Genomic DNA, 26,465 nt, shown 5'->3' with positions numbered 1-26,465 from the left:
AGAATTATACATAGAAAATTGATTACATTAGTGAGCATTACAAAGAAGGAAGTTGAAGTACTTAATCTGCAAGCTCCAATAAAATATTGCAATTGTAATCTGTAACACATCAGCTTGTTGCAAATACTGGCTGAAACGACTACAGTTTCTCTTGTAGCAACCTAATTAGCTTCCACTATGTTACAAGCTCATAGTTACAATTTCTAAAACAACTAAAAATCACTTTGGCTTTCACACATTTTGCTGGGTTGTTAATTTTGTTGAGGTGTCTATCCAAAACCAACCATAAAAATCACTAGTCAGGTTTCTTAACAGTTGGCTGTTGGCAACAGGGGGTGGAAATAGCTCAGTGGTTTGAGCATTGACCTGCTAAACCCAAGGTTGTGAGTTCAGTCCTTGAGGGGGCCCTTAAGGATCAAGGCAAAAATCTGTCTAGGGATTGGTCCTACTTTGAGCAGGGGGTTGGACTAGATGACCCCCTGAAGTCCCTTCCAACCCTGATAGTCTATGAAGACATGAACTAAGGGGACTGCCAGTTCCCTAATAGGTAGACACCAAATGCTTAATTGGAAAAGAGATGTGCATCAGTTAGTTTGGTCTAGTTATTATGAAACCCAGTGACTAAGGAACACTAGGTTTATATGAGGATATAAACAAAAATCCAATAATACATAATATATTCGCTTTAAAATATGTGTGATGATGTGGTATAAAGTTTTTACTTGCACTTGTTTGGAATGACCTGAGCAACAATTTTGTGGTATTATCACATTTAATTGTCTTCTTAAAGGCCACTACAAAACACCATGCTTATGTCTTCTCTCACACCCAATCTATTATCTCCCCAAATACTGGCAGTCCATTGTGCCAAAAAAACACAAAACTGACAACTGCCATCTCCTATGTAATTTGAATAGTTTTCACTGAGAGCAGCTGGATAATCAGCACTTCTGTAAATTAGGTTGCTTTCTTAAAAACCCATTTAGAAGCCAAACTTTAGGAATTTAAGTTTGAATATCTGGCTATTTTGCCTCAAGAGGCCTTACTACTATATATTCAAATACAATACATATAGTTCAACTGAGATTTTTGTTTTTAATCAGAAAAGAATAGATAGTAATTCTGTGCTGCATAAAAGCATTTTGTGTGTATGACTTGGAATACTCCAAAAGACCAGTGGTAATTGGTTTTGGACTACTGTGCAAAACTGAAGGTACATTATTTTATTACTTATTCAGCCACTTGAAGATATTTCAATTTATCCACATTTCTACAGAATATGGCTAAATTCCCAGGATAGCTATTATGTAATATGATGATATGAACATTTTAAATATGTGCATTCGTGAATTATGACCTCATAAAAAGGTAAGGACACAGTTATGAAGCAGGCAATTCTACTGCAGGATCCATGACTCATGCAAGATCATAATGAAGCATTACCAGACAGCAGCAAGTTTCTTGGGAAACAAATGAACTTGATAAATAGTATACAATTTTAAAAGGTAAGAACACTATTTATACCCTTAAGAGAAAACAATTAGTATGCAACAATTTTTTTTTGTTTAAGTTTGCTCCTTATATGAAATACACCAGAGACCTCCTCTAAAAAACATGTCTTTTAAATATCTTTTATTCCATTAGAATTTTTAGAGTTTGTTCAAAACAATTCTAGCCTTGATATCAAGATTTGAGAACTCCTGAAGTTAAAAAGTATCCATTGTCTTCCAAATTTACATTAATGATCAATTATTTTTAATTGATTGAGCTGTTTAATGTCTTAGGTAGCCTGTGGATTTAATATGTTAATATCAAATCAAACTTTCAGATATGTAACTCTATCATCTGAACAATTAATTCTTTCACAGAAAGAACTGGATTGTCTCAGAGATCTACACCAGAACTATTTGTACCAAAAGCTTAACATTAATTTCAGCGGAAATTAAATAGTCCAACTGTCCAAGAAATTTAAGGTTACGCTTAAAATGTAATTATTGCTCAGTAGCAAGAAGAAAGACAACTGTAAAACATTACTTAGTTCTAATCAAAGATGTACTTTCTTGACTTGCAATGATTATATGTTACAGGCCAGCCTTTTAGTTAATCAAATGAACATTTTTTTTCCTCTATCAATGTCTTACTGAAAACTGTTCTTGTTCTTCTACTAATTTTCTTTAAAGCAGTGAAGTATAGGATAATACATGAAAGGACCAAAAACAGAGATACTAGACTAAAAAGGAGTACAACACAAAGACTGGGACAGAGACCTCTCCATGATAATGGAACATACAACAATAAAACCATCTATGTACAGAATTTGACAGCAGTAATAAATAAAGGCAAACAAGGTCTTGGCATATGCATGTTATATATAGACAATACTAGCAATCCTATTTAAATAGAGAAGCTTGCTTCATCAAAATGCTACTTTAAAGCAAAGCTAATAATTTAAGGTAACTCTGTTTTATCACACTGTTTTGGTAGAAAAGTGTAGTTACTTAAGACATTCTTTTTGCCAGTCAATCTTCTATCATAAAATTTCCTTTTAGCTCACTATAATAAAATACTTTACACTCCTATGTCACCTTTTTAATCAGAGGATCTCAAGTAATTTTTTTCAATGTATTATTCAAACCTTAAAGCCCATGTAGGGGGCATGATATCCTTTTTACAGATGGCTAAACTGAGATGTAGGACCCTTTAGTAACTTGTCCACTGTTGCACAGCCAGAAAAAGAATGAGAAAACCTGATTTTCAACTCTCTGCTGTAATTCCTGGGTCGTAGTTTATAATTTCTAAGGGTTTACTCTTTGTTACCTGATATTAAAACTACTTCACTATATTTCTGTATACAGTGGAATCTGTTTTGTAGTTTATAAAATAAGTGTTCAATTTTGGTACCAGAAAGACTGAGTTGATGAATTAGCAGCTGCTAAGTGTACAGCAATACCTCAAGTGCTACCCCAAGAAATCAGAACTTGGTTAAAGTTAGTTTGGTAGAGAGAGTGTTCACCATGACAGTAGGGTCATCCCTTACTCACTCAGGAGGTAGCAATGATCTTAAATTTCCATCTGGAGAGCCATACGGGATCTATTTTATACTAAGGACAAACATTTTCAGTACAACCACACACACTAAGACTATACGACGTCACTAAAGAGAATAGCTCAAATCCAAGAATGTGAGTTAAACCTACAATCTTTGAAAAATTTGGAAGAACTCAATGGGAGAGTGTAAAGATAGTCTGGGATTACCCAAATGTTGTTAAACAGCTTCTGGACAACAGTGTGAAAAACAGCTGTATTAACACTCTAAACTAATATAGAGCTTCTAAAAGAGAGGAATAGGGGGTTAGTTTCAATAATGTTGCGGTGTTCTGACATAAGACTAGGAGGACTTTAGAACAAAATACACTGATTGTGTACATCCTTTTAAATAAGCTGCCTGAGAAGTTGGAATCAATCCAATCAATAAAACCCCTAGCAAATGTTAAAAGGTGAAACAGCAGCAGTTTGTAGTTAATAGCTGTGCACCCCTCTGAACTGTTTTGTTTTAAGAATGATCTATATTTAATATACATGTTAACTGAAATGCTAGGAGGGACAGGAACAATTTAAGCCTTGGTTGGTGAAAGAAGTGAGGGCTTATTTAAAACAGATCAGTTTTAAGAGTAAATGGCTTCATAGGTTTAAAGGCAGTAGCAGGAGTCATCATTCAGCGGCACTTCAGCCACTGTGAAGTTCTTGACCAGCAGGAAAGATAAGTCTAGGAAGAAGGAGCAGAAGGTTAAGTCCCCAAGGTTGTTCACTTGTTAGGATATCACTGCAACTTATAAGATCTTTTCAGTCCCTCTGCAGCTGAAAGGCTGATATTCTTCATTGCAGAGAAAAGTATGGAAAGGCTGGAGGTTTGAACTACTTCACAGATCTCCATACATGGCAGATGATAGGCTTGGTATGAACAAAAGAGTCCTTCAGTGAGGCAATGTTGCAATATCTGACCACCAGAGATGTCCTTGTTTGTTTTCCTCTAATTACTCTCCAGTTAACAGCTGTCTTTTATAAACCATAAAGTGGGATGTCCAAATAAACAATGGAAATCTAAACTAGGTAAATTTCTGTAACACACTAGTGATGGCCCAATATTTGTGTGATCCACTCTGTGTGAGGCAATGTCAGATAGGGAAAGCTAACAAAATACTCAAAGACTATCTACCCTATTTCTTCAGTTTCAGTGGGCACTCATTTCTGTTTAACTTCATGAGTTTTTCCTTATATCATAACTGAAGACTGGTCTTGTTCATTTGGAGAAATATCTTCAGTACGACTCTCAAACACAAAACTTTCTTACTGGTGACTGGACGGAAAAAGGACAAGAATAATTATTTGCGTAGCTATTAACTCCAAAATGTCTCACAACACCCAACTTTTCCTTCTGATCTTATGCCCATGTTGTGCCAATGAAAGCATCAGATGAGATACCAGCCAGAGCTCTCTCATATAATCCCAGAATGTTATTTCTAAGACTCAGGATTCAGATATGGATTGTTCCCATATTGATACAAAGAAAGCAAGCCACCCTCCCCGCCCCCAAACCAAACAGCACAGGATGTTTTACTTGTACAATAAAAGCTTAACTCAGAACTGACTTGTAGATATTGGCTCTGAGTCCTGTGTAGCATGAGGTAGGGCAACAGGAACTGTGACTTCATTAGTGAAAAGATTGGAATGGCCCACAAGAAAACTCTTCCCTTGTCTTTTGAGGCTGTCCTTTCCTTGACTATATCAGTATCTCAGGCCTTCAGAGAAGTAGACAGCTATGAGCTGTGGAACAAAACTTTTGTTGACCTCCTTAAGTAACTATCCACCATTTGAGAGAAATGTTACTAACTTGCATTTTCAAATGCTGTCCTGCGTTTGTACTACTACAAGGGAGGCCTGCAAACTGCTGTGGGGAGGCGAGAAAAAGCGAAGAGCCCCAGCTAGAAGGCAGAATCAGAAAACTGACAATTTCTGGTGACCTGAATGAAGTAGGAGAAACAATTTATAAGCTCCCTTCAAGTGAGGTAGGTTTCTACGGCTCCTCTCCCAGTAGATTCACTACACAGCAGAAAACCTGTTTGGTAGTGCTCCCAAATATGTTTTAGCTCGTGTCCTTGAAACCTGGGGTTTAAATTTCATTTAATGAAGATAATTTAGGTCTATTTGTTCATTGAATTTTTTTTCCCAGTAAAACACAATCACGGTATCCTCAGTAACCCTCCCACACACCCTCCAAACCTGCCCATAAAACAACTTTCCTAAACCCATTTATTCTTCTTGCTGGATATCTTTTGATCATTGCCATCACCTTATTATCTTTTATATCACATTTCTACACAGCATCTCTAACTTGCTGAAATATTAAATCAAAAGCTTAATTGGTGTTTATAGACACTAATGCACTGATATAGTCAATTATATACTCTATTTCAGGTACCAAAATTCAAAATAAATGATATCATGTATAAACTTTAAATATATCTGGAATAAATCCTGTTTCCAAAACCATGTACAGAACTAAAATGTTTACCTAGCATGTATTATTGATTCCCACTTTCTACCATAATTTTAGTTCCTTGAAAGGTAAGTTACCCCATTATACAATTAAATGCCCTTATTCCCCAAAAATTTAAACAGTTGTGCCTGAGCTGAAGATCCAACCACAGAAACATCTGGTTGAAGAGAAGGAATATAAGAATAAAAGCAAACCCCTCTTATTTTTATTGATGCTAACCAAGAGATCTTTTAATGGGGGTTCTATTTAACTAAAAACTCCTTTCTGGTTGCGGAGCTCCATTATTTCTCTCCAAAGACAATAACTGTACAGTCTCTTTAGCTTGGCAAAGCAGGCAAAGTGCCAGCTCTGAAGGCAAAGTCAACACATCTTTGTGGGTAATCAGTAAAACATGATTACTAACCTTCTATAACTGTTTTTCTTCAAGATGTGTTGTTCATGTCCATTGCAATGTAGGTGTGTGCGCACTGCATGCACCACTGCCAGAAAGTTTTTCCCTCAGTGGTATCCGTCAGGTTGGCTCTGGTGCCTGCTGGAGTCACACCTTCATAGTGCCAGTATATAGAGGCCTGCCACCCTGCCGTCCCCTCAGTTCCTTCTTGCCGCGAACTCCATCAGAGAGGGGTAAGGAGGGTGGGTTTTGGAATGGACATGAGCAACACATCTCAAAGAACAACAGTTTCGGAAGGTTAGTAACCGTTTGTTCTTCTTTGAGTGCTTGCTCATGTCCATTCCAATGTAGGCGACTCCCAAGCAGATGTTGGAGGTGGGTTCACAGTTCAACAACAAGCAGACTGTAGTACAGCTATGCCAAATCCACCATCGTCTCTGGACCGCTGAGTGATGGCATAGTGAGTTACAAACGTTGCCTAAGACCACGTTGCCGCTCTACAAATGTCTTGGATGGAAACCTGTGCCACAAATGAGCAGGGCCGCCCGGGGAGGGAGAGGGAGGGGGGAAATGGGGCAATTTGCCCCAGGTCCCAGGCCCCACAGGGGCCCCCACGAGAATGTTGGAGGCTCCCCCCCACCTCCTCCCCCCCAGCGCGCCACATCCAGGAGCGGCCCTGGACAGAGCTAAAGCGGCCTGGCTCCAGCAGGGCCTGAGCTCCTCCTGCTCGAAGCCGCGTGGTAAGGGGGCGGGGCTCCTGGACACAGAACGCTGAGGCTCCGGCAGAGGGGAGAGGCAGGGGTAAGTGGCATGGTAAGGGGGTCAGGGGGGTTGGATAAGGGGCAGGGAGTCCCGGGGACAGTCAGGAGACAGGGAGGAGGCAGAGGTGGTGGGGCAGTCAGGGTACGGGGAATGGGGGGTTGGATCGTGGGCATTCTGGGGGTCTGTCAGGACTCGGCGGGGGTGGTGGTGGATAGGGGTCAGGGCAGTCAGGGGACAGGGAGCAGCGGAGGTTTATAGGGGGGTGGGGTCCCGGGGTGGTGGTTGGGAGGGTATCGGGGGGGTGGTGAGGGGACAAGGAGCAGGATGGGTCGGGGATTCCGAGGGGGGGCAGGAAGTGGGTGGGGGTCAGACAGGGGGCAGGGCCAGGTTGTTTGGGGAGGCACAGCCTTCCCTATCCTAAAGCTCATTCAGCAGTTTGAGGCTTGTAGACAGCTATTTAACCAAAGAGCCAAGCTGTTATCTTTTCCCTTAGGGCTACCATCCCTTTCACTTCTCAAATGCCAAATTATAGTCTACATTTAATTTCAGTGCCATAGGGAAATTCATGTCGGGGAGGGTAGCTTCATTTAAAATTAGCCACTTTAGATTAACAGTGATAGAGCCAACAGAGCCATGGGGGAGGGATCACATGAGAAGAGCTATATCCTACACCATCTACCTCCTTCCCAGTCCTACCAAGGGAGACCCCTCATCCCCTGCATTCCCGAGGCTCTAGAGGGGTTAATTCAGTGGTTCTCAAACTTTTGTACTGGTGAACACTTTCACATAGCAAACCTCTGAGTGCGACCCCGCCTTATGAATTAAAAACACTTTTTAATACATTTAACACTATTATAAATGCTGGAGGCAAAGTAGGGTTTGAGGTGGAGGCTGACAGCTCGCAACCCCCAGTAATAACCTCATGACCCTCTGAGGGGTCTTGACTCCCAGTTTGAGACCCTCTGAGTTAATTTCATTTTAGCACCCTGTGTCCATTCACATGCATATGCTATTTTGAGCATTTCAGTTTTCACAACATAGGCTCATCCCAGATTCTGGAACAAGCTCAAATGCTCAGTTCGTGGAGTATGTACATAACCTATACTAAAGACAAACACATAGTAACCGTCTCCAGTTTATGAGGGGCCCCATGGAGCCAGTCTCTAAGAAACAGATAAATTAATGGAGGTTGAGACCATTAATGGCTATTAGCCAGGATAGGTAAGGAATGGTGTCCCTAGCCTCTGTTTGTCAGAGGGTGGAGATGTATGACAGGAGACAGATCACTTGATCATTACCTGTTAGGTTCACTCCCTCTGGGGCACTTGGCATTGGCCACTGTCGGTAGACAGGATACTGGGCTGGATGGACCTTTGGTCTGACCCAGTATGGCCATTCTTATGTTCTTATGTTCTAACCTAAATGAACCCAAAGTTGTGGAGACAGATATGAGTCAAGGAAGCCAGCAGAGTATCAGAAATCTGGAAAAATCTCTGACTGGATGGGCTCAGGCGTTTGGTCACAAGCTGAGGTGGTTCAAAAGTTTTGGATTTTTTTAAGCATAATTTTTTTATTGTTTCTTTAAACATTCAAACACAGTAAGCAGAAAATATTTGGCCACACACTTCTGAAACTCCAAACCATGTTCAGGTTTTGGCAGACTAATTTCAGCTTTTCAATTAATAAAAAAAAAACAAAAACAAATTTTGAAGGAAAGCAGACATTGTCCGTGATTTTTTCTGCTTTTTAAAAACCCCTAGTTTTCCATCCAAAAAAAGTTTGGATGGAAAATATTTGTCCAACTCTTTTAATGAGCTTTAGTGCGCCTTTTAGCACCAGCTGATGCTGAGAACCAGTGATACCTTGTAAAGATGACTTGAAAAGAAGTTTTCTCAAAACTGGGTTTGTGCCGAGATGCGGAAGGTTTTTAAATGTTTATTTTTCCCAGGGCCACCGGGGGGGGGGGGGGGGTCAATTTGCCCCGGTCCCCACAAGGGCCCCCATGAGAATATAGTATTCTATAGTATTGCAACTTTTTTTTATGGAAATTGCTTTGCCCCAGGCCCCCTGAATCCCCTGGGCAGCCCTGCAAATGAGGCTGAAGAAGCTTGTGCCCTCGTGGAATGTGCTGTCAGAACCAGAGCAGGGACTTTCGCCAGGTCATAGCATGTGCAGATGCAAAAAAGTGTTCCATGATGAAATCCTCTAGGTCGAGACTAGGATACCGTTCATCCTGTCTGCCACTGCCACGAAAAACGGAGTGGTTTTCCTAAACAATTTAGTCCTTTTTATGCAGAAGGTCAGCACTTGCCTGGTGTCTAGTGAATGTAGCCTCTTTTCCTGGCTATTTGCTTGAGGCTTTGGGTAGAAGACTGGAGGAAAGATGTCCCAGGTACGGTGGAATTGCAACATCACCTTTGGAAGGAACGCTGGGTGAGGGTGCAGCTAGACTTTGTCCTTGAAGAAGACCATGTATAGGGGTACCGAAGTAAGAGCCCTAATTTCTGCAACCCTTCTGGCCAAGGTAAAGGCCACCTGGAAGGCCACCTTCCAGGATGAGTAAAGAGCATGTTGCCTGGGGCTTGAATGGGGGACCCGTGAGTCTTGACAGTACCAAGCTGACGTCCCAGGGTTCACCTGTGGGTACAATCTGTCCAGCCGCTGAAGGAAGCAGCTACAGAGCATGTTAGCAAAACTGGACCTGCCGTTTACCCTTGAGTAGAAAACCAAAATCACCTCTAGGTGTACTCTAATTGAATACACGATAGCTTTTGCTACTTTAGGGGTAGCAAATGAGATGGAGGGACTCAAGGTTTGGATGATGTAGGCAGCCGTGATTTTGGGAGATGAGATCCAGAGACAGAGGTAGGGTGATTGGTGTTTCCACCAGGAGGTCCAAAAGGGTGGTGAACCAGTGTTGACAGCCAGGGCTATCAGGCTGAGTTTCATTCCCTCCTTTCTGACCTTCAGCAGGACCTTGTGTATGAGCGGAATGGGAGGGAATGCATGGAAGAGATGGCCCCTGCATGGGAGAAGGAGCGAGCCTGGGCTGTGATTCATGAAGGAGCAGAATTGAAGACACTTCCTGTTGCACCTCACTGTTAATGAGTCTATCTGGGGAGTTCCACATGTCTGGAAAATGTCCTTCACAACGTCTGGGCATATGGATCTCTTGTGACTGGGGAAGGATCTGCTAACTCGTCCTGTGCCCCTAGAAGATAGGAGGCCTTGAGGTGGATTGAATACATTCCCACAGGTGAAGTGTTTCCTGGCACAAGTGAGAAGAGCATGCTCCACCATGTCTGCTTATATAGAACATCGGTCTTGTGTTGTCTGTAAGCACCAACATGCATTTGCCTTGCAGGTGGGGCTGGAACATTTGGCAGGCAAGGCGCACTGCTCTGAGTTCCTGCACGTTGATGTGTAGTGAGAACTCCTCCTAGGACCAGAGACCCGGAGTTCCAAAGCCCCCCAGATAAAACCCCTCCTCCCCCAACCCAGGCAGAAGCATGGTGACTAGAGACATTGACAACTGCGGTTTCGCATAAGGGACACATGCACATACTAACCCCAGATCTAGTCACCACAAAAGGGAGGTGATCACTGAAGGGGGAAGTGTGACCACCATGTCCAGGTGGTCCTGGCCTGGTTGGTACACTGATGCTAGTCAGGTCTGAAGAAGTCTGAGTCACAAACGTACATGTTTCACCACGTACGTGCATGATGCCATATACCCCAGGAGTTTCAGGCAATGTTTTGCTGTGGTAATGGGTTGGTTTCTGAGGCTCTCTATGATCAAGCCCCTGGCCCAGAATCGGGCTTCCAGAAGGAAGGCTCTGGCCTGGAATGAATCGAGGATTGCCCCATGAACTCTATCCTTTAGCCAGTGGAGATTGTTGATTTTTGCATGTTTATCAACTTCTGAAAGATTGACAACATTAACTGTATATCTGCCTCCACCAGGGCCCCGATCTGCTCTTTGATCAGCCAGTCATTGAGGTTGGGATATACCTGAACTCTTTGTTTCCTTAGGAAAGCCACGACAACCACCATGCACTTTGTGAAAACCTGAGGGGTTGCTGACAGGCCGAATGGAAGTACCGTGAACTCATAGCGTACTTCGCCCACAACGAATCAGAGGAATATTCTGTGGCCTTGGAAGATTGAAACGTGAAAATAATTGTCCTTCAAGTCGAGAGAGGCATATCAGTTCCCTGGATCAAGAGATGGGATAATGGAGGCCCAGGAGAACACGCTGAACTTCAGCTTCTTCATGAATCTGTTGAGATTTTACAGATCCAGAATGGGTCTCAGACTGACATTGGCCTTTCGGATTAGGAAATAATGGTAGTAAAACCCCTTGTCCCTTAGCTCCGGAGGAACATCCTCTACTCCTCCCACTTGCAGAAGCATTCACACTTCCTGAATTAGAAGTTGCTCGTGAGAAGGGTCCCTGAAGAGGGACAGGGAGAGAGAATGGGAAGGCAGGGAGGAACTGAACTACAGGGTATCTTAGTCCTATCGTGCATAGCACCCAGCAATCTGAGTAATATGGGCCCACACCTGATAGAAATGGGACAGCCAGTGCATAAAGATAGGGGAGGTTGGGTCCAGACACTGTCCTGGTACACCGTCCTCGGGTGCACCTTCAAAAGGCCTGTTTAGACCCAGGCGATTGTCTAGAGAGCCAAGGCCCATGGGTCAATGAGGGCTGGGGAGGAGGCCTCCTTTTGTAGCACCTACCCTGCCTCTTATTATAATCCTGCTTCCACTGAGGTTAGTAGAAATGTGGCAAAGGTTGGGGATTAAAGTGCTTCCTCAATGGGGCTGGGGTATGTAGTCCTAGTGACTTCAAGGTGGCCCTCAAATCCTTTAAGTGGTGAGCTAAGAGTCTGTCTGCTCTGAAGAGAGAGATGTGCTCTCGAAAGGAAGGTCCTGAATTGTTTTACTGCTCTTCATATAGAAGTCTGAGTTTGCAATGAGGGAAGAGGTGGGGGAACCCTACCCTCCGATGCGATAGACTACAACCTCCTTGTCTGAGGTGCTTGGGCCTGATGGAAAGCCTAGGGGGTCCAAAAAGGCCATTGAACAGCTACCTGCCACTCTGCAGGCCAGGCCACTAGTGGAAACCGAGGTACCGGCAGTCAGAGCGGTGCTGGCTCCTGCGGGAGCTGTAGCACTCTAGTTCGGAGTTAGATGACGAGAAGTCACTCCCTGATGACCACGGGGGTTTAGTGCCAGATAGTATCAGAGTGGTGCCGGGAAGGGGGTGACTAAAGTTACGAAATCATCACTGGTTTTCCGTTTGACAGCACTTGTGGCCAATGCTGTAGCCATTCTCATTTTCAGTACCTGTTCCTAACTGATGGAGGAAAGCAGTATCAGGAGGGACAGCAGATCTCTTGCTGCCTCAAATGCCTCTGGTGTAGATCGAAATGCCATCACTGCACTCCTATGGCTCTCACTTGGAGGAGAGTCCAATGGTACCAGACTCGACAGTTCCCCTTGCTAGGCTGGAGTCGGCAGTACCAGACTGGCAGCCATTGAGCCCGAGTGGCCTGACATGGGTCTCACTCTGCTGGCTTCCTTGTGACCAGAAGGCTTCCGAGTTGGGGAGCATCCCGTCTGTCTTTTGTTGTTTCTTCGGCACCGAATGTCCCCATGAGAGGTAGATCTCCTCTGCATCGGAGATCCCTATTGATGCCGAGAGTCCTGGGATGCAGACGAGGAGTCCTTTCTTGGTGTCAGAGAGGCTGGGCTACGCTGCCTATCTCTCAGAGAAGCCAGCACACTTCTCACCAAAATGGAGGTGCTCGGTACCAAGTTGTGACTTGGCTCCCGAGAGGGGACAAAGAGCCACCTCCATGAGGAGGAACTTGAATCTCTGGTCCCTGTCCTTTTGGGTACAAATCCTGTAGCTGTCCCACAGGTGAGATTCTCCCACACACTTAAGGCAAGAAGAGTGAGGGTCACTAATTGGCATGAGTTTATGGCAAGTCTCACAAGGCTTAAACCTCGGAGACCGAGACATGCCATGATACTGGGGAAGACAAAACCCCAGTAAGCAGAGTCCTACTCTATTACTACTATCTAACACTAAAACTATAATAAATACTGTTTTATGAACTATAAACAGGAAAAAGAGACAATGTCCACTGGGTAGACTACTTGTATTGACACAAGGATGAACAGACGTTCCAGCGACCATCATGAGTGGTAAGAAGGAACTGAGGGGGTGGTGGGTCAGCAGGCCCCTATATCGCAGCGCGATGAGGGCGTGACTCCAGGGGGCACCAGAGCCAACCCAACAGATATCACTGAGGGAAAAACTTTTCTGGCGGCGGTGCATGTGGCGCGCGCACACCTACACTGGAATGGATATGAACAAGCACTCAAGGAAGAATGGTCGTTCTGCAACATCAGATCACTCCCCTCTTGGCTTAGACTCCTAATTATAATCCTGTGCTTGCTAAAAGCCACATGCAGGACAGCTCTTCACCTTTCTTCCATATGAGAAGCATTTACTATGGTGTGACGCGACAGGGGACTATTAAAACATTTTTTAAAAATGTGTATGTTCCTCACAATAACATACACTTCACTTCAGAACAATGTTACCAAAGCTAATTGATTTAATGGTTTTTACATAAGGGAAGTGCTGTAACTCTAATATTGGAATATCTTGATCAAATTGCCAGTTTGTTTATCTTTGTGACCTGTTATAAAACATAGGCAATTCACCCTGACAAAAGAAAATGAATTCTCTTGTGTTAGAAAAACAGATTATGTTGCTTATTTACATCTAAATCTTAAGTGTAAGTGTGTGTGGCAGGTCAATAAGTGGATCAAATCAATGTTTCCGAAGTAACATTCCCCTAAATCAGATTTTTTTAAAAGCATTCTATATTGTGATTTTCTTCATTATGGCCATGATGAGAAACTGATGAAGATAGAACTTTAATCCCTGTGGAAAAAGTCACAGCATTAAGCCTACCTGACTAGATTTTCATTGTCTCCAGTCCCCTTGCATGTAGCACATTCGGTTCTTAAATCCTCTGATTTGGGTTTCTTTTGTAGAACAGACTGCCTCTGTCGTCTTTCTCTAGGAATACGTTCCTGTCACAGAAGAAATCAAAAGAAAGGGGTGGGGAGGGGGAAAGCAAACATTTTCAATTATAGTACTGAAGGCAACATTACACACCTGAAGTTTAATATTTTGTGAATCTAAGTTAAAAAAAATACACTATTATCCCAACCTCAGGCTTTTCTTCTTCAGGCACAAAGCTTCGTTTTCGTCCTCTAGTTCTCTAAAAGAAAATATATTTTAAAATTAATTTAATTTAACACAAAATGTCTTTACAATTAATCTACTGTTCACAAGAGAAATATCTGCAGAAATTTGTTAGAAAGTAAACTATTGAACGAATGCAAAGATAACTACAATCGTAAACATTAGAGCACTTTCCTTGGTCTTTTCAAAACTATTCAATACACAGCAACATCAAAACAGTGTGTGTGATTACATTTATTTAATATATTGGATTGGAGGTGTGGATTCTTGTTCCAGCAAAATAAATTTCAATGGTTTTCTTCTCAGATATATTCTAGAAAAATACACAAGCCTTCTATAGACCATTGCAACCTAACAAATATATAATTTACACATATATGGGAACAAACTGTTTCTAAGAGTAGAGTCCAATTCCTCAAGCATGTATGCAAGTGCTATGCAAGATCCACTAGCTCTAAATCAAGATACTGTACTGTTATTTATCTGCATACAATGTCCTGTAAAAGCACTTTAAACCTAACCTCAAATCTTTGACCCCTCTAGAAAATTATTTCAGTTCCCCCTCTATTTCATTTGAGCAGAGAAATCCATACTTTATGATGTTATCCAATATCTTTTATAGGCAGAACCAAGATCAACACATTTACTTATCTAATTCACCTACCCTTCATGAGAAGAGGGCCAGAACACACTCCTAAAATCGAAAGCTTTTGAGACGTAACTAAGTATTAAAATGATGAAAATCTGTAGTTTAATGTAGACATCACCTTGTACCCGTGGAGAGTTTTAAGTGTCCCGATCTTGACATGCTAGGAAATTTTAAGTCCCTGAAGGAACTGGGGAAACACTGTTTATGCATAAAAGGGTAAAAATAAAGCAGGATGCATTATTCTTCTACAAATAAAAGATCAAAGTGCTGTGCAAGCACAGATCTGCTGTGGAAATGCTTACAACAGGTGTGCCGTGTCATGACAAGAACAGCTGGTGTGGTAAACAATTTTAAAAGAAAGAAAGAAAGACCAGCTTTAAATCATGACATCAATGAATACGAATTTCTGTTTTATTAATATTTCCTCACCTTCCACTCTCACTCCATAATCTGATTAAGAATGTGAAAAAATGAAATGCTTATAGAATATAAAAGCTTGGACCAACATTTTAAAAAATAGGGAGGGGGCTAGAATTAGGCTCAAAATCCATATCTAGGCATCTTCCCAATGTTCAAAAGGGAAGAGCACTCAGTGAGGTCAATGGATGCTGCTAGAAGCTCAATAGTGAGAAAAACAACATTATTTAGGTCCCTGAATATTAATTTAGAAGCCAAACTTTAGGCCTCTATTTTTGAAAATCTTGACCTGATTATTTTAATTTACCCCAAAAATACACATATACCTATTTTTTGTGTGTGACAATATATAATAAGGTTTTACATTCCATAATCATTCTAAATTTTTGGATTTTCTTTTATATACATAACAATATATATAAACACTATTAACTCTGTGTATGAGTATATTATTCACATAATTTTATTATATATTTTCTTTATACTCCAAGGATATTACAATGTAATACCATAGATCTACAATTAATAGGAAATAAAAATTCTTTTGCTAATACTATGCACGTGCATTGTTTCTTCACATACTCAGAATAAATTAACATTTAAACAAATAAATGCCAAAAATTAACAGGCATGTTGCTATTAGTTGCATCTTTCCAAATCTAATTCATATTTAAGTGAAGAAAATGTTTCTGTACTGGGGAAATTAAAACTGTTCAATGTTAAGAAGGACAACTAAGTCAAACCCCCAAAACCTTTTGTCAAATTGAACAGCTTTCGATGTATGTGGACTGAAGTGCATGGAGGGAGCGATGCCAATAACTATCTGGCAGATGTTCATAAAGCTGCAGCATTAACTATATATCAACATTCACAAATACATATGGAAGGATTAGACAGATATCTTTTAAAATTATGAAACAAAGTACTGAAAACAAATCATAGATTAAAGCACTCAGAATATATAAAAAGAAAATATGCAACATATTTAAACTGTGAATTTAATACCATCTGTTTTCATTGGCTACTAGCACAGAACAGATGGAATGGTTATCACCAAAAGTGAAAACTATTCCAGCATTGCCAATTGACTGTAGAATATAAATTATTTAATTTAGTTTATACTAACAGTTCTAAGGGGAAAAAACATACTATAATAAAACATAAGAGGTTTCGGTGATCTCTACAGCAACACATTTTAAGGTTTCAAATCAAGTAAGCAAGTCACACACAGAAGTCCACCTTGAGAGAGTCACTACATTTATCTCTCTTAAACAGTATTAACTGTAACCTTCATGTGCTAAACAACTGGCACAAGCTGAACACCACCCTTCCCCTCATTGCCCCCAAAAACCCTTTCTAGAAAACAAGAAAATGAAGCTGAGAAATTCAGGGATCATTCCAATAATCAACCACAAATGTTAAAAAAAAAAAAGTCTTGACACACTGCTGGTTAGCTAGTTACAGCTAATTGATGCAGCTGTATTATAGCACTGCAGGAGAGTGGGTTAGAATGTCTGAGTCCTATGAGTAGGTCTACACTTATGGTGGTGGGGTAGAGTACAGGCACTGCACATCCAGCTAGCATGGGGATAGCAGTGTAGACAGTGAGGCACTGGTTAGGTGAGTAGACTACAGACACACCAGAACTTTAGGGAATATACCCTGCACATCCTTCTACAAGCCCAAGCAGGCCTTCCCACTGCCAAAATCTTTCCCCTCTGTAGTGAAAGACTCCAGCAGCAGAAAAAGGCTCCAGCAGTGGGGAAAGGCTCTAGTGGCTGCTTTCTGCTGAAGCCTTTACCTGCTGCCTCCCTCCTGCCAAAGTCTTTCATTGCAATGTGTAGCTACATACCACAGTGTGGATGCAGCCTGCCTTTCACTGCAGCGTGTATCTATACGTACCCTACATGCCACCACAAGTGTAGACAAGTCCTATTGTGATGCTTCCTGGGGTACTCAGGGTTGTGAGGCACCTCACCACCACTTGCCTTTAGCAAGCCTTGTCTGTGCCTGCTGTGGATCAACTCCCTGAAACTACCAGCCTCGGGCAACACAGACAGCACCTTCCAGGTCTCCACAGGTCTTGCCCTCTCTTTACAGTTAGCGATAGACACGCACCAACACCCAGAGATCTCTGAGAATCCATTTGGAGTGATCAGCCCCTGTTCCACAGAACTCTTATAGACACTGTTCCCAAAGTAATAGTACATATCAGCTTCTAAGAGTTAACTTAGGATCACCACTTTGCTTAAACACATAATACTGAGATTATAGAGATATACAGAGATAGTGAAAACAAGAATAAATTTACGATTAAAGAACAGAGATTCAAAAGACTGTGAGTAAGAATATGGGAAACAAACAGTTACATATAAAACAAAATCATAACACGCTTCCTAGAGACTAAACCTAACAAACAAGCCATTCTCCTATCTACTACAAGATGTCTTATTCCTAGTTTTTTCCCCCCAACATTTTCAACCAGTTTGATTGAGACACTTTCTCATAAAATCAAGCCTGGTGGCAGGTTGTCCTCAAGGATTGAAGGAACACCTGGGAGATTAATCTGTACCCTAGATATAGTTTCAAAAGTTCACTTAAAAGTTTCACCCCTGAACAATATGACTCCTGCTGCTTTTGTTTTTTCCTCCAGCCCCCATAATCTATTGATTAGCATTTTGCTCACACTGTAAATGGGCATTAATTGTGAAGGATACATTTCTCAATTTTCATATAACCAGCCAGAGTGAGAGAAGTAGCTCTCTCTTAACCTGTCTTAACTTGCAGACCTAGAGAACATGATTTGTTGTGTGTGTGTGTGTGTGTGTGTGTGTGTGTGTGTATATATATATTACATTACACATACACACGTAACTTCACACATTTTCTATATATACATCTCACAATGATTATGATTGACCAGTGTGACACAGGCTTTTATTAGAGCTCTTACATGGCATTATTTTGGTGAACCCAGGAATCCCTGTACCCTGATGTATCCCTGTGCCCCCGACCATTGGCATCAAGAGGTCAAACCTATATCACCAAGTAACCAAACATTCATTGATAACAAATTAGATAGTACAGACTGAGAAAAGATTTCAGTTGCTTCTAACTTTCTCAAATATCTTTTTGGTTGTAATTTTTCATGCTTTGTCTCAGTCCGAAAGTAAATCATCTACGGAAATATGTTTATACAAAGTTGGTTCAGTGATTCAATAGTTACACACGGGGAAAACAAACTGATACCCTTTGTTACTACTCCAACTGAAACTGCTTTGTTACCATACAAAGCAGGATTTTAAAAAGATCTGGTCATTTATATGGAAAATTAAAAACTCCAGAGTTACAGAAGTAAGAATTTTTTTTAAAGTTTTGAAAAAGATACAAATCCTCAAACTTCAGGGCATAAGCCAACACTGACTGAGTAACGAAGAAACATTGTTTTATGAACATTTTATTCCACAGTTTCCGACTTTGTGGTTTCTTGCACTTCTGAAGCATCTGAAACTGGCCATTGTTAGAGAAAAAACATGGGACCATATGGACCATTGGTTTGATTGATATAGCAATTATATTCCTGTACTGTTACTTAAAATCAGAGGAAGCTAGAAATTTCAAGCCTCTCTTGTCATGGTGTCCTCTCTTAATAAGGAAAAATAATTTAAGTTTTAAATAAAAATTGTTCTTATTTTTAAGTTCTCCGGATGTAAAATAGTTCTGTTCTGAAAAAGAGTAAGTAAAAATGCCAGCATAGTCAATAAATCTGTTCTCTGTGTGTATTCAGAGCTGATTCTTGTCACTTGAGCAACAAGAAGTTACTTGTGTAGTAACGATGGTTCTTCAAGGCATGTGTCCCTAAGGTGCTCCATTGTAGATGAGATTGCATCTCTGTAGTGTCCATCAGGCCTGCACATGTGCTGCCTCTCCTCATGCCCCGCCACGAGCTTAGCCAGCACATATAGGCTAACCTTCCTCAGTTCCTTCTCTACCATAAAGTCATTGACAAAAACTCCGAAGTAGAAGTGTCCCTATGGGTGCTCCACTCTAGGTGACTCCTGAGCAATATACCTATCGGAGGGCTGGGGCTTCGAAGTCAGGTCAGTTACAGATAACAGTACTGTGAAGCTGTAGATGGCATCAGAGGCAGAATCCACAGTAATCACATAGTGTTCTGCGAAGGTATGCCCACGTTGCCGCTCTACAGATTTCTGAGATAGGGATATTCTTGAAGAAGGCGACAGATGAGGAGATCAACCTCATGGACGGCATGTGATTATCTGATAATGTTGGCTAATGCAGCCCGAGACCCACTTAGGGAGTCTCTGGGTTAAGTGTGATGTGGAAGGCTGTGGGCTAATGATATGCGCACAGGGAACCTAGTTCATAAAAGCGCTGAGCTGGGTATTGCGAGATGGGTCTGCACTGGGACTTCAGACTAAATTTTCTCTGTTGTCCAGGCATGCAGATCTCTAACTGAGCAGACAGTGGCCCTGGCATTTTTAAGGGTATGGAGAGAAACACCTGTTTTCTCTACAAAGAGTGATTTCAAAGGGAAGGTCTTCAACTGTCGATTGCACCTCTTTAGGGAGACCAGAAAGGTGTAACCACGATCCAAGTTGCATAAGCGCTGCCAGGGAGATGTTCCAGGCCGCAGTGTCAGCTGCCTCAAGGGAAGTCTGTAGTACTGTTTTGGCTACCTCCTCTCCTTCCTGTATGATAACTTTGAACTAGCCACACCGTGACTCTGGAAGCTGATCAATAAAGTTGTCAGGTTTCCAATAGTTAACATAGTTGTACTTCGCCGTTAAGGCTTGACAATTGGTGTTTCGAAACTGAAGCACGGCTGAGGAGTAGGCTTTCCTTCCAAAGAAGTCCAAGCGCTTGCAATCCTTATCACAGGGGGTGGATTGCATTTGGTGCTGACAGCCCCGAGAGTTTATCATGTCCATGACTATGGATCTGGAGGGAGGGTGGGAAAAAAGAAATTCCATCTCCCTAGCCAGAACATAATATTTTGTATCAGACCACTTACAAGTAGGCATCACTGATGCTGGGGTCTGCCATATGTTTTTTGCAGGAGAACCTTGTTGATGGGGAGGACTATTTTAGAGGTCGAGGAAGAGTGTAATATGACAAGGAGTTTGTGATGGGTGTCCTGGACTTCCTCCCAGGGTATCTGCAGTGCATCTGCAACCCTTTTTGCCAATTCCTGGAAATCATCAGCTAGGGATGGTGGCGGGGGCATGACAGCCTCATGTGGGGAGGATATGTTGATCCTCGGAGTCAACTCTTCCTTGATTCCACTCTCCTGATCCTCAGCAATCTCCTCTGGGGGTTCCAAGGTTCTAGACACCGTAGCAGAGGGGAACGTCTCAGGGGCTCAAGAGAAAGGCTGAGAGCTCGAGAAGTGGGGGGTGATATGCAGCCCAGGGAATGGAACAAAGGCTGGTGGCAATGCCCATGGCTGGCCTACCAAGGTGTACTCAAGGAGCCTCTTCATAGTGGGCACCATAGGGAGCATGAGAGGAGGAGTAGGAAGTGGTCTTCTCTAGCTCACTGTCCAACCGCTCACTCAAAAGTGTGGGGGGGGTGGCAGGGTACTGAAGAAGACTCCTGCACTAGGAGGAGACTCGGTGCCGAGGTCCCAGTGCTGAGAAGGGGAGACTCCAGTACGTCAGATACCTGGACATCTCGAGTGCTGGAATTCCAGGGGTGCCGACTGACCCAGTGGTGGTACAGATAGTGCTGGGGATCTCACCCATACTGACCGCTCCAGTGTCAGACGGGACATCAATGATGGTGCTGAAGATAAATAACGTACCAGCAGTGTCTTCTTATTGGAGTGCCGTTCATGCCTATTTTTGTGAGTTGGTACCATTGACTCGATGCCTGTCCCCATCAGGTCCGTAGGTGCATCAATGGTACCTGCCACTCCAGATCTTCATGAGCCGTGGGTAACGGGTTGGGACTGTCTCACCGGAGATCTTTTGTGGCTAGCTCAGGACTCATTCTAGGGACTTCCCGCTCTCTTTTTCAATGACTTACAAGAGAGGTCTGCAGCTGATTTCTTCAACCCACAATCCTTGGATGTTGAGGACCATGGGGAAAACTCATGTCTACTAAGTGATTCTCAGCACAGGTTTAGGGAGGGTTAGTGGGCAACAATACGAGCCATTAAGCCACAGGTAATTGTAACACACTGTAACTGGCTTTGGCAGAGTACTTTTTTACTTTAAAAAAAATATAAACATAGAGGAATATGACTGGGTTTGGGATCTGTTCTCAACTTTTGCTATGTCATTTTGCTGTTTGAGTGGAAAAGCAGGACAGGTACTGCTCGAACTATCCTGTGACAACACACGGAAATTAAGTTTCAGGAACAGACACCTTGCCAATTTTGGCCAACTGTTGCTGCAGTGTACCTACCCACTTTTAGTTACAGAAGCAGTGAAAGTGCTGCTGCCTTTCCCAACAACATATATACGTGACGCATCATTCTCTGCCATGACAGCTATGAAGACAAGGTTCAGGTCCCAACTGGAAGTGATTGCTTCTCAGCCATCACACCAAGCATAGATAGACTCTCCAGGAAGAAGCTTCTCCATCTCATTGATATTTTTAAGTACTCTTATACTCTTTTTATTAAAGCATTACTAACAGTACGTGTTCTATGATGTACACATATACTTTTGTCAATCAGTTTCTCAGTTGAGGGTCCATGATTAACATTGCATTTGAAAAGGGGTCCATCAATAAAAAAAGTTTGAGAACCTTGGGTCTAGGTGTAATTGGCTCTGCCTCAGTGTAGAGGGCTGAATTTGATGATGTCTTGAGAATCCTGCCCAACATTTCTATGATTCTCTATTTTTAATATTTTCAGTACTATTTTCCATCTTATTCCTTACACACCTTAGCTATTTATTTTTTTGACTGCAGCTGTACATTGAACAGTAAATCGTCCACAGTAATGCCAAGGTCCCTTTACAGAGTTCTTCAGTTAATTTAAAAACTTGCCAGGTGTATGAGTAGTTCATATTTTCCCCTCCAATATAGATTATTTTACATTTATTAATGTTGAACTTCATTAGCCACTATGTTGCACATTCACCTAATTTAGTTAAGTTCCTCATAGTCTTCCTTGGACTAAATAACTGTATCATCTGCACATGTTGCTAACCTGCTGCCTATCCTCCTTTCCAGATTATTTATAAACAGATTAAACTACACTGAACCAAGTATGAAACTTGGAGGAAATATGGAAACACGCCACTGTTAACAATTTGCCAAAAGGAACACTGATCATTCATTCCTATTCTGTTTCCTATCTCTTAGCCAGTTTTCAAACCATGACAATATTTACCTCTCATGCTATTACTATTTCATTTCTTTAGTATCCTCTTCTGAGGGACCCGATAAAAGGGTTTTTGAATGTTTAAAAGAATTTCAACTGATTCATCTTTATCCATTACTTTACTGATATATTCAGAGAATTCTAATATATGAGTGAGACATGATTTATCTTTGCAGAAAATGTTGGTGAGATCCTATCATATCATGTGTAGGCAAGTCTTTACACACATGATGACACTTGAAAACACAAATGTAGACAATATGGTAAACACATATTTCTGCTATCAAATTGCATATTCTACTTCTAGAAGGTCATCTGGAAATTGATATCAATGTAATTTATTTTTACTTTATTTCATTGTATTTTGCAACTTGTTCCTATAATATGTTCAAATCATAGCATTATATCATTTTTCAAAGTAAAATGTTTTACTTTGACTTCACCCTTTGCATGCCATTTCATACTTTACTTATTATTTTTTAAAATATATGTAGACAACCTGCTAGAACACTGGTCCCCAACTTTTTTCGTCTGGCGGGCACCAGACGACGAGCCACGGAGGACCGTGGCGGCAGACGAGAAGCCGCCGAAATTCCGCTGACAAGCGGCAACGTCAATAGGCATCGCCACCGAAATGCCGCTGACAAGTAGCATAATCCAGAGGTGTCGCTGCCGAAATACCGCCAAAAATCAGCGGCATTTCGGCAGCGATGCCTCTGGATGACGCAGCTTGTCGGCGGAATCTCGGCAGATGCTCGTCCGCCAGCCAGTACGGGGGCGCACTTAGACACCCTGGCGGGTGCCATGGCACCTGCAGGCACCGCGTTGGGGACCCCTGTGCTAGAAGAATTAACAAAATAACAAACAGTGGGTAAAAGGGTTAGTTACAAGTCACATCTCTCATTAGCAATCAAACCCAACTGTGCAGATCAATATGGCAATGAGTTCATATAGCTGAGGTAACCTTCACTTACAGAAAAAACAGATTTCTCTCTCTTTGGAGCTCATTAGCAGGGGACAGCCGGATCACAGGACAGATGCAATTTCAATTGCCTATAGCAGATAAGCTCCAAAAACAGAGCCCTTCATTACTGCTGCAGTTGTTTGAAAAATGAAGATAACATTTAACATTTGAGTAATATGTAAACCATCATAAAAACAATTTCTGATCCCAATACATGTACACATACTCCCAGAATAATGAGCTAATTCAAAGTCAGTAAAATCTGTCAAATTATATCGGGGTAGAGGTGTAATTTTAAGGGGGCTTTGGCAGGGTACAGCGTTGTGACCAAGCAGAACCAATCAGAGGACTGTAGTCTTAACTATTATAGGAGGAACTAGTACCTGGGCGCCCCATGATCCAGGACATGGCCCACCCTTTTATACTCCTCTATATATAACAGCTTTCTGCTGATACCAGCTAGCTATCATAGTTAGTCCTGTTGCTCAAGTGGCAGAGGTCTATGCTGAAGTACTGAAGGTTTAAGATTCAGTCCCTCCTTATGATGCACAATTGGGGAGGGCTGTTACAGTTCTACATAATAGTTTGTTTAATCTTTTAAAAAGTACTGGGAAATAACATACAAAAAAATGTAAAAAAGTTACTTAATTTCTGAAATCAAATATTAGAAAGTTAGGAAATGCAGCCTTAATCCTGCTGCCTTGGGCATATGCTTTACAAAAGTCTTTAATTACATGATCATATACCATTTTTCCCCCACAGAACCTTTGTTTCATTGAACATACAAGATGGACACACATGGGGCAGAATTAAGGTTGCACGGGAAACCTTAAATCTTACATTTCCTAATTTCGAACACTTGACCTAGCAATCTATATAATTATCTTTTAATATAGGTATATTTTCATACAAAAAAATCTATCAGAAAGAGTACTACGCACTTCACAGACAAGAAAAAAAGATTCTTGTCATAAAATGCTTACAATCGAAACACAGAATGTATAAAAAAGTCAAATGTAATGAAACAAAATCAAACTCTTCTGTCAGAACTTATCACCTACAATTGTTACAAACAATATCAACTGTTACAAACAATTGTCACAAACATAAATGAAAGATCAGAGGAAAAAAACTATTTGTACAGTTTATTTACTTTTCACATATGACAGCCAGTTTCACTGCTTTCCATCTCCAGTAAGGTCCTGATCCTGCAGACACTTATGCACTCTGGTAATTTTAGCCTGGTGCATAGTCCCAAATCTCCTACAAGACTAGTCAGCTGTGTAATGTTATTTCTGTGTGACAGCACTGCAATGTTGAGGTCTTAGTTTCCCCAGTTTGCATCAGTCTTTCAAAAGGCATGAGAGAAAAAACGTACACAAAATAGGAAAAATGCTGCAACCATAAAAAATGGCAGAGAACTCATGAGGGTAGCACGGAAACTACATTTAACTTTTTAAAACTGACTAGATTTCAAATTGATACTAACTTTTAAAATAACATTAACTTAACCAGAAAGGTGACTGAGGTTGGTCAATATTAATGTTATGTACTTGATAATAATGATAACTAAATAAATTGCTTTTTATCATTAAACATCTACATATGTGCTATGTAATGCATACGGCAACTAAAAAAGCTGTGTTAAAGGAGCTATTACATTATCATTGTTTTCCCATTAGATTTCACAATCTTCAAAAACACTTTGTCTTTCTAGATAACTGACCTTGAAAAACTAACACTAAAATAAGCCTTCTGGGCATTTATACCTGAAATATTGAACTTTTAACAGTACATACATCTTTAGAACACTGAAATTTTAAATCACCTTTGTTTCAAATGAATTTTCACTGATAAGAACTTTACTGGAAAACCTACAAAAGCCATCACCCAGTGTTAATTGCCAACAATCACCATCTACACAGAGACACTTTTTGTCCCAATCAAGCACTGACCTTTCCCAATCTTGATTGGCTTGGAAAATGTCACAGAATCTTAGCACAAGGTAGCATGATTGTAGCAAGACGTATCTATGACTTCACTCATATTTGTTTTACAAGTAAAATATTACTTTCTATATCATACTATTTTTTCTTCAAATAGAGTTCTTAAAAACAAAACAAAAGAACCACTTTTTTGAAATAGGGACACAATCTCCATTTAGGTGAGGTGTCAGAGGACCAGACACCATATTTTGTTAATTAAGAAAAAATGTAAGTGTTTAAATTGCCCTATTTTATTAGCAGATATTCCCAAAGGCAATGTGGGATGAACTAAAAGGGCAATGGATAAACATTTTATGATGCAAGTTTTAATTAAAATATAATGCATGATTTTTATTTTAATTAAAAAGATATTCTATTAAGAAGTGCCAGGTGTTGAAACACTGTCCCAAGGGCTAACATCTAAACAGTGGAAGAAAAATTGTGCTGATGAGTTTTAAATAAGCAAAAAGGGAGTCTGAATGTCAGTTTGAATATCACCAGCATGTTAAATTAACATATGGGACAATATCTGTTCTGAGTACAATTATACATTATCAACATACATACAATCATGGCTTGCACATACACAGTACAGCTGAGGACACAGATTCAAAAAATATAGATTCAAAAGAGGAAAAGTTTGCCCTAATAACAAATAAAAAATAAAATTGATTTTTGCCCCAGATCCCTAAGTGGCCCCCTCAAGGATTGAACTCACAACCCTAGGTTTAATAGGCCAATGCTCAAACCACTGATCTATCCCTCCTCCCATAATGATATAATGCCTCTCATCACAGAAATTCACAAAATGCTTTTCAAACCTTTACACAGATCTCCATTACACAGGAGTCACTTCAGGACCTAAAAAAAGCCATGTTCAGGATTGAGGATGGAGTCAGGCTATCAACAAGCACAGCACATTTGACAACAGGGTTGCAAACAGGAATTTCACTATTTATAACAGGGCAAAACTCAGCTATGATAGAAAATGAAAGTGAGCTTTAAATGTCCATGCAGAACAGACAGATCCCTGATTTTTAAGGTCTCATCTGAAAGAACCTCTTTTCCCACCAAAAACTAGATATAATTAGAGGG

At 41.1% G+C, this 26,465-nt stretch overlaps 1 protein-coding gene across 9 annotated transcripts in view; it reads right to left on the bottom strand.

The window, feature by feature from the left end:
• Positions 1 to 26,465, bottom strand: part of PHF14 (PHD finger protein 14) — a 288,520-nt gene that overhangs the window by 136,161 nt on the left and 125,894 nt on the right. For 8 of the 9 annotated variants that reach the window (XR_005593828.1, XR_005593827.1, XM_039523434.1 and 5 more), the window contains exons 15-16: positions 13,967 to 14,017; positions 13,705 to 13,826 (exon numbers count right to left, since the gene is read on the bottom strand). Coding sequence is in view for 7 of the 9 variants with exons in the window: in XM_039523434.1 (XP_039379368.1) it covers positions 13,705 to 13,826; positions 13,967 to 14,017 (173 nt within the window). In the remaining 2 variants the exon portion in view is untranslated. Of the gene's footprint in view, positions 1 to 2,333; positions 4,358 to 13,704; positions 13,827 to 13,966; positions 14,018 to 26,465 lie in introns of those variants that run through there. The other variant, XM_039523438.1, reaches the window with a different exon arrangement.

The sequence above is a fragment of the Mauremys reevesii genome, linkage group 2, assembly GCF_016161935.1.
Source record: "Mauremys reevesii isolate NIE-2019 linkage group 2, ASM1616193v1, whole genome shotgun sequence".
NCBI lineage: Eukaryota > Metazoa > Chordata > Testudines > Geoemydidae > Mauremys > Mauremys reevesii.
Note: the sequence above shows the minus strand (reverse complement) of the source record. Positions and strands in the feature narration are given on the sequence as shown.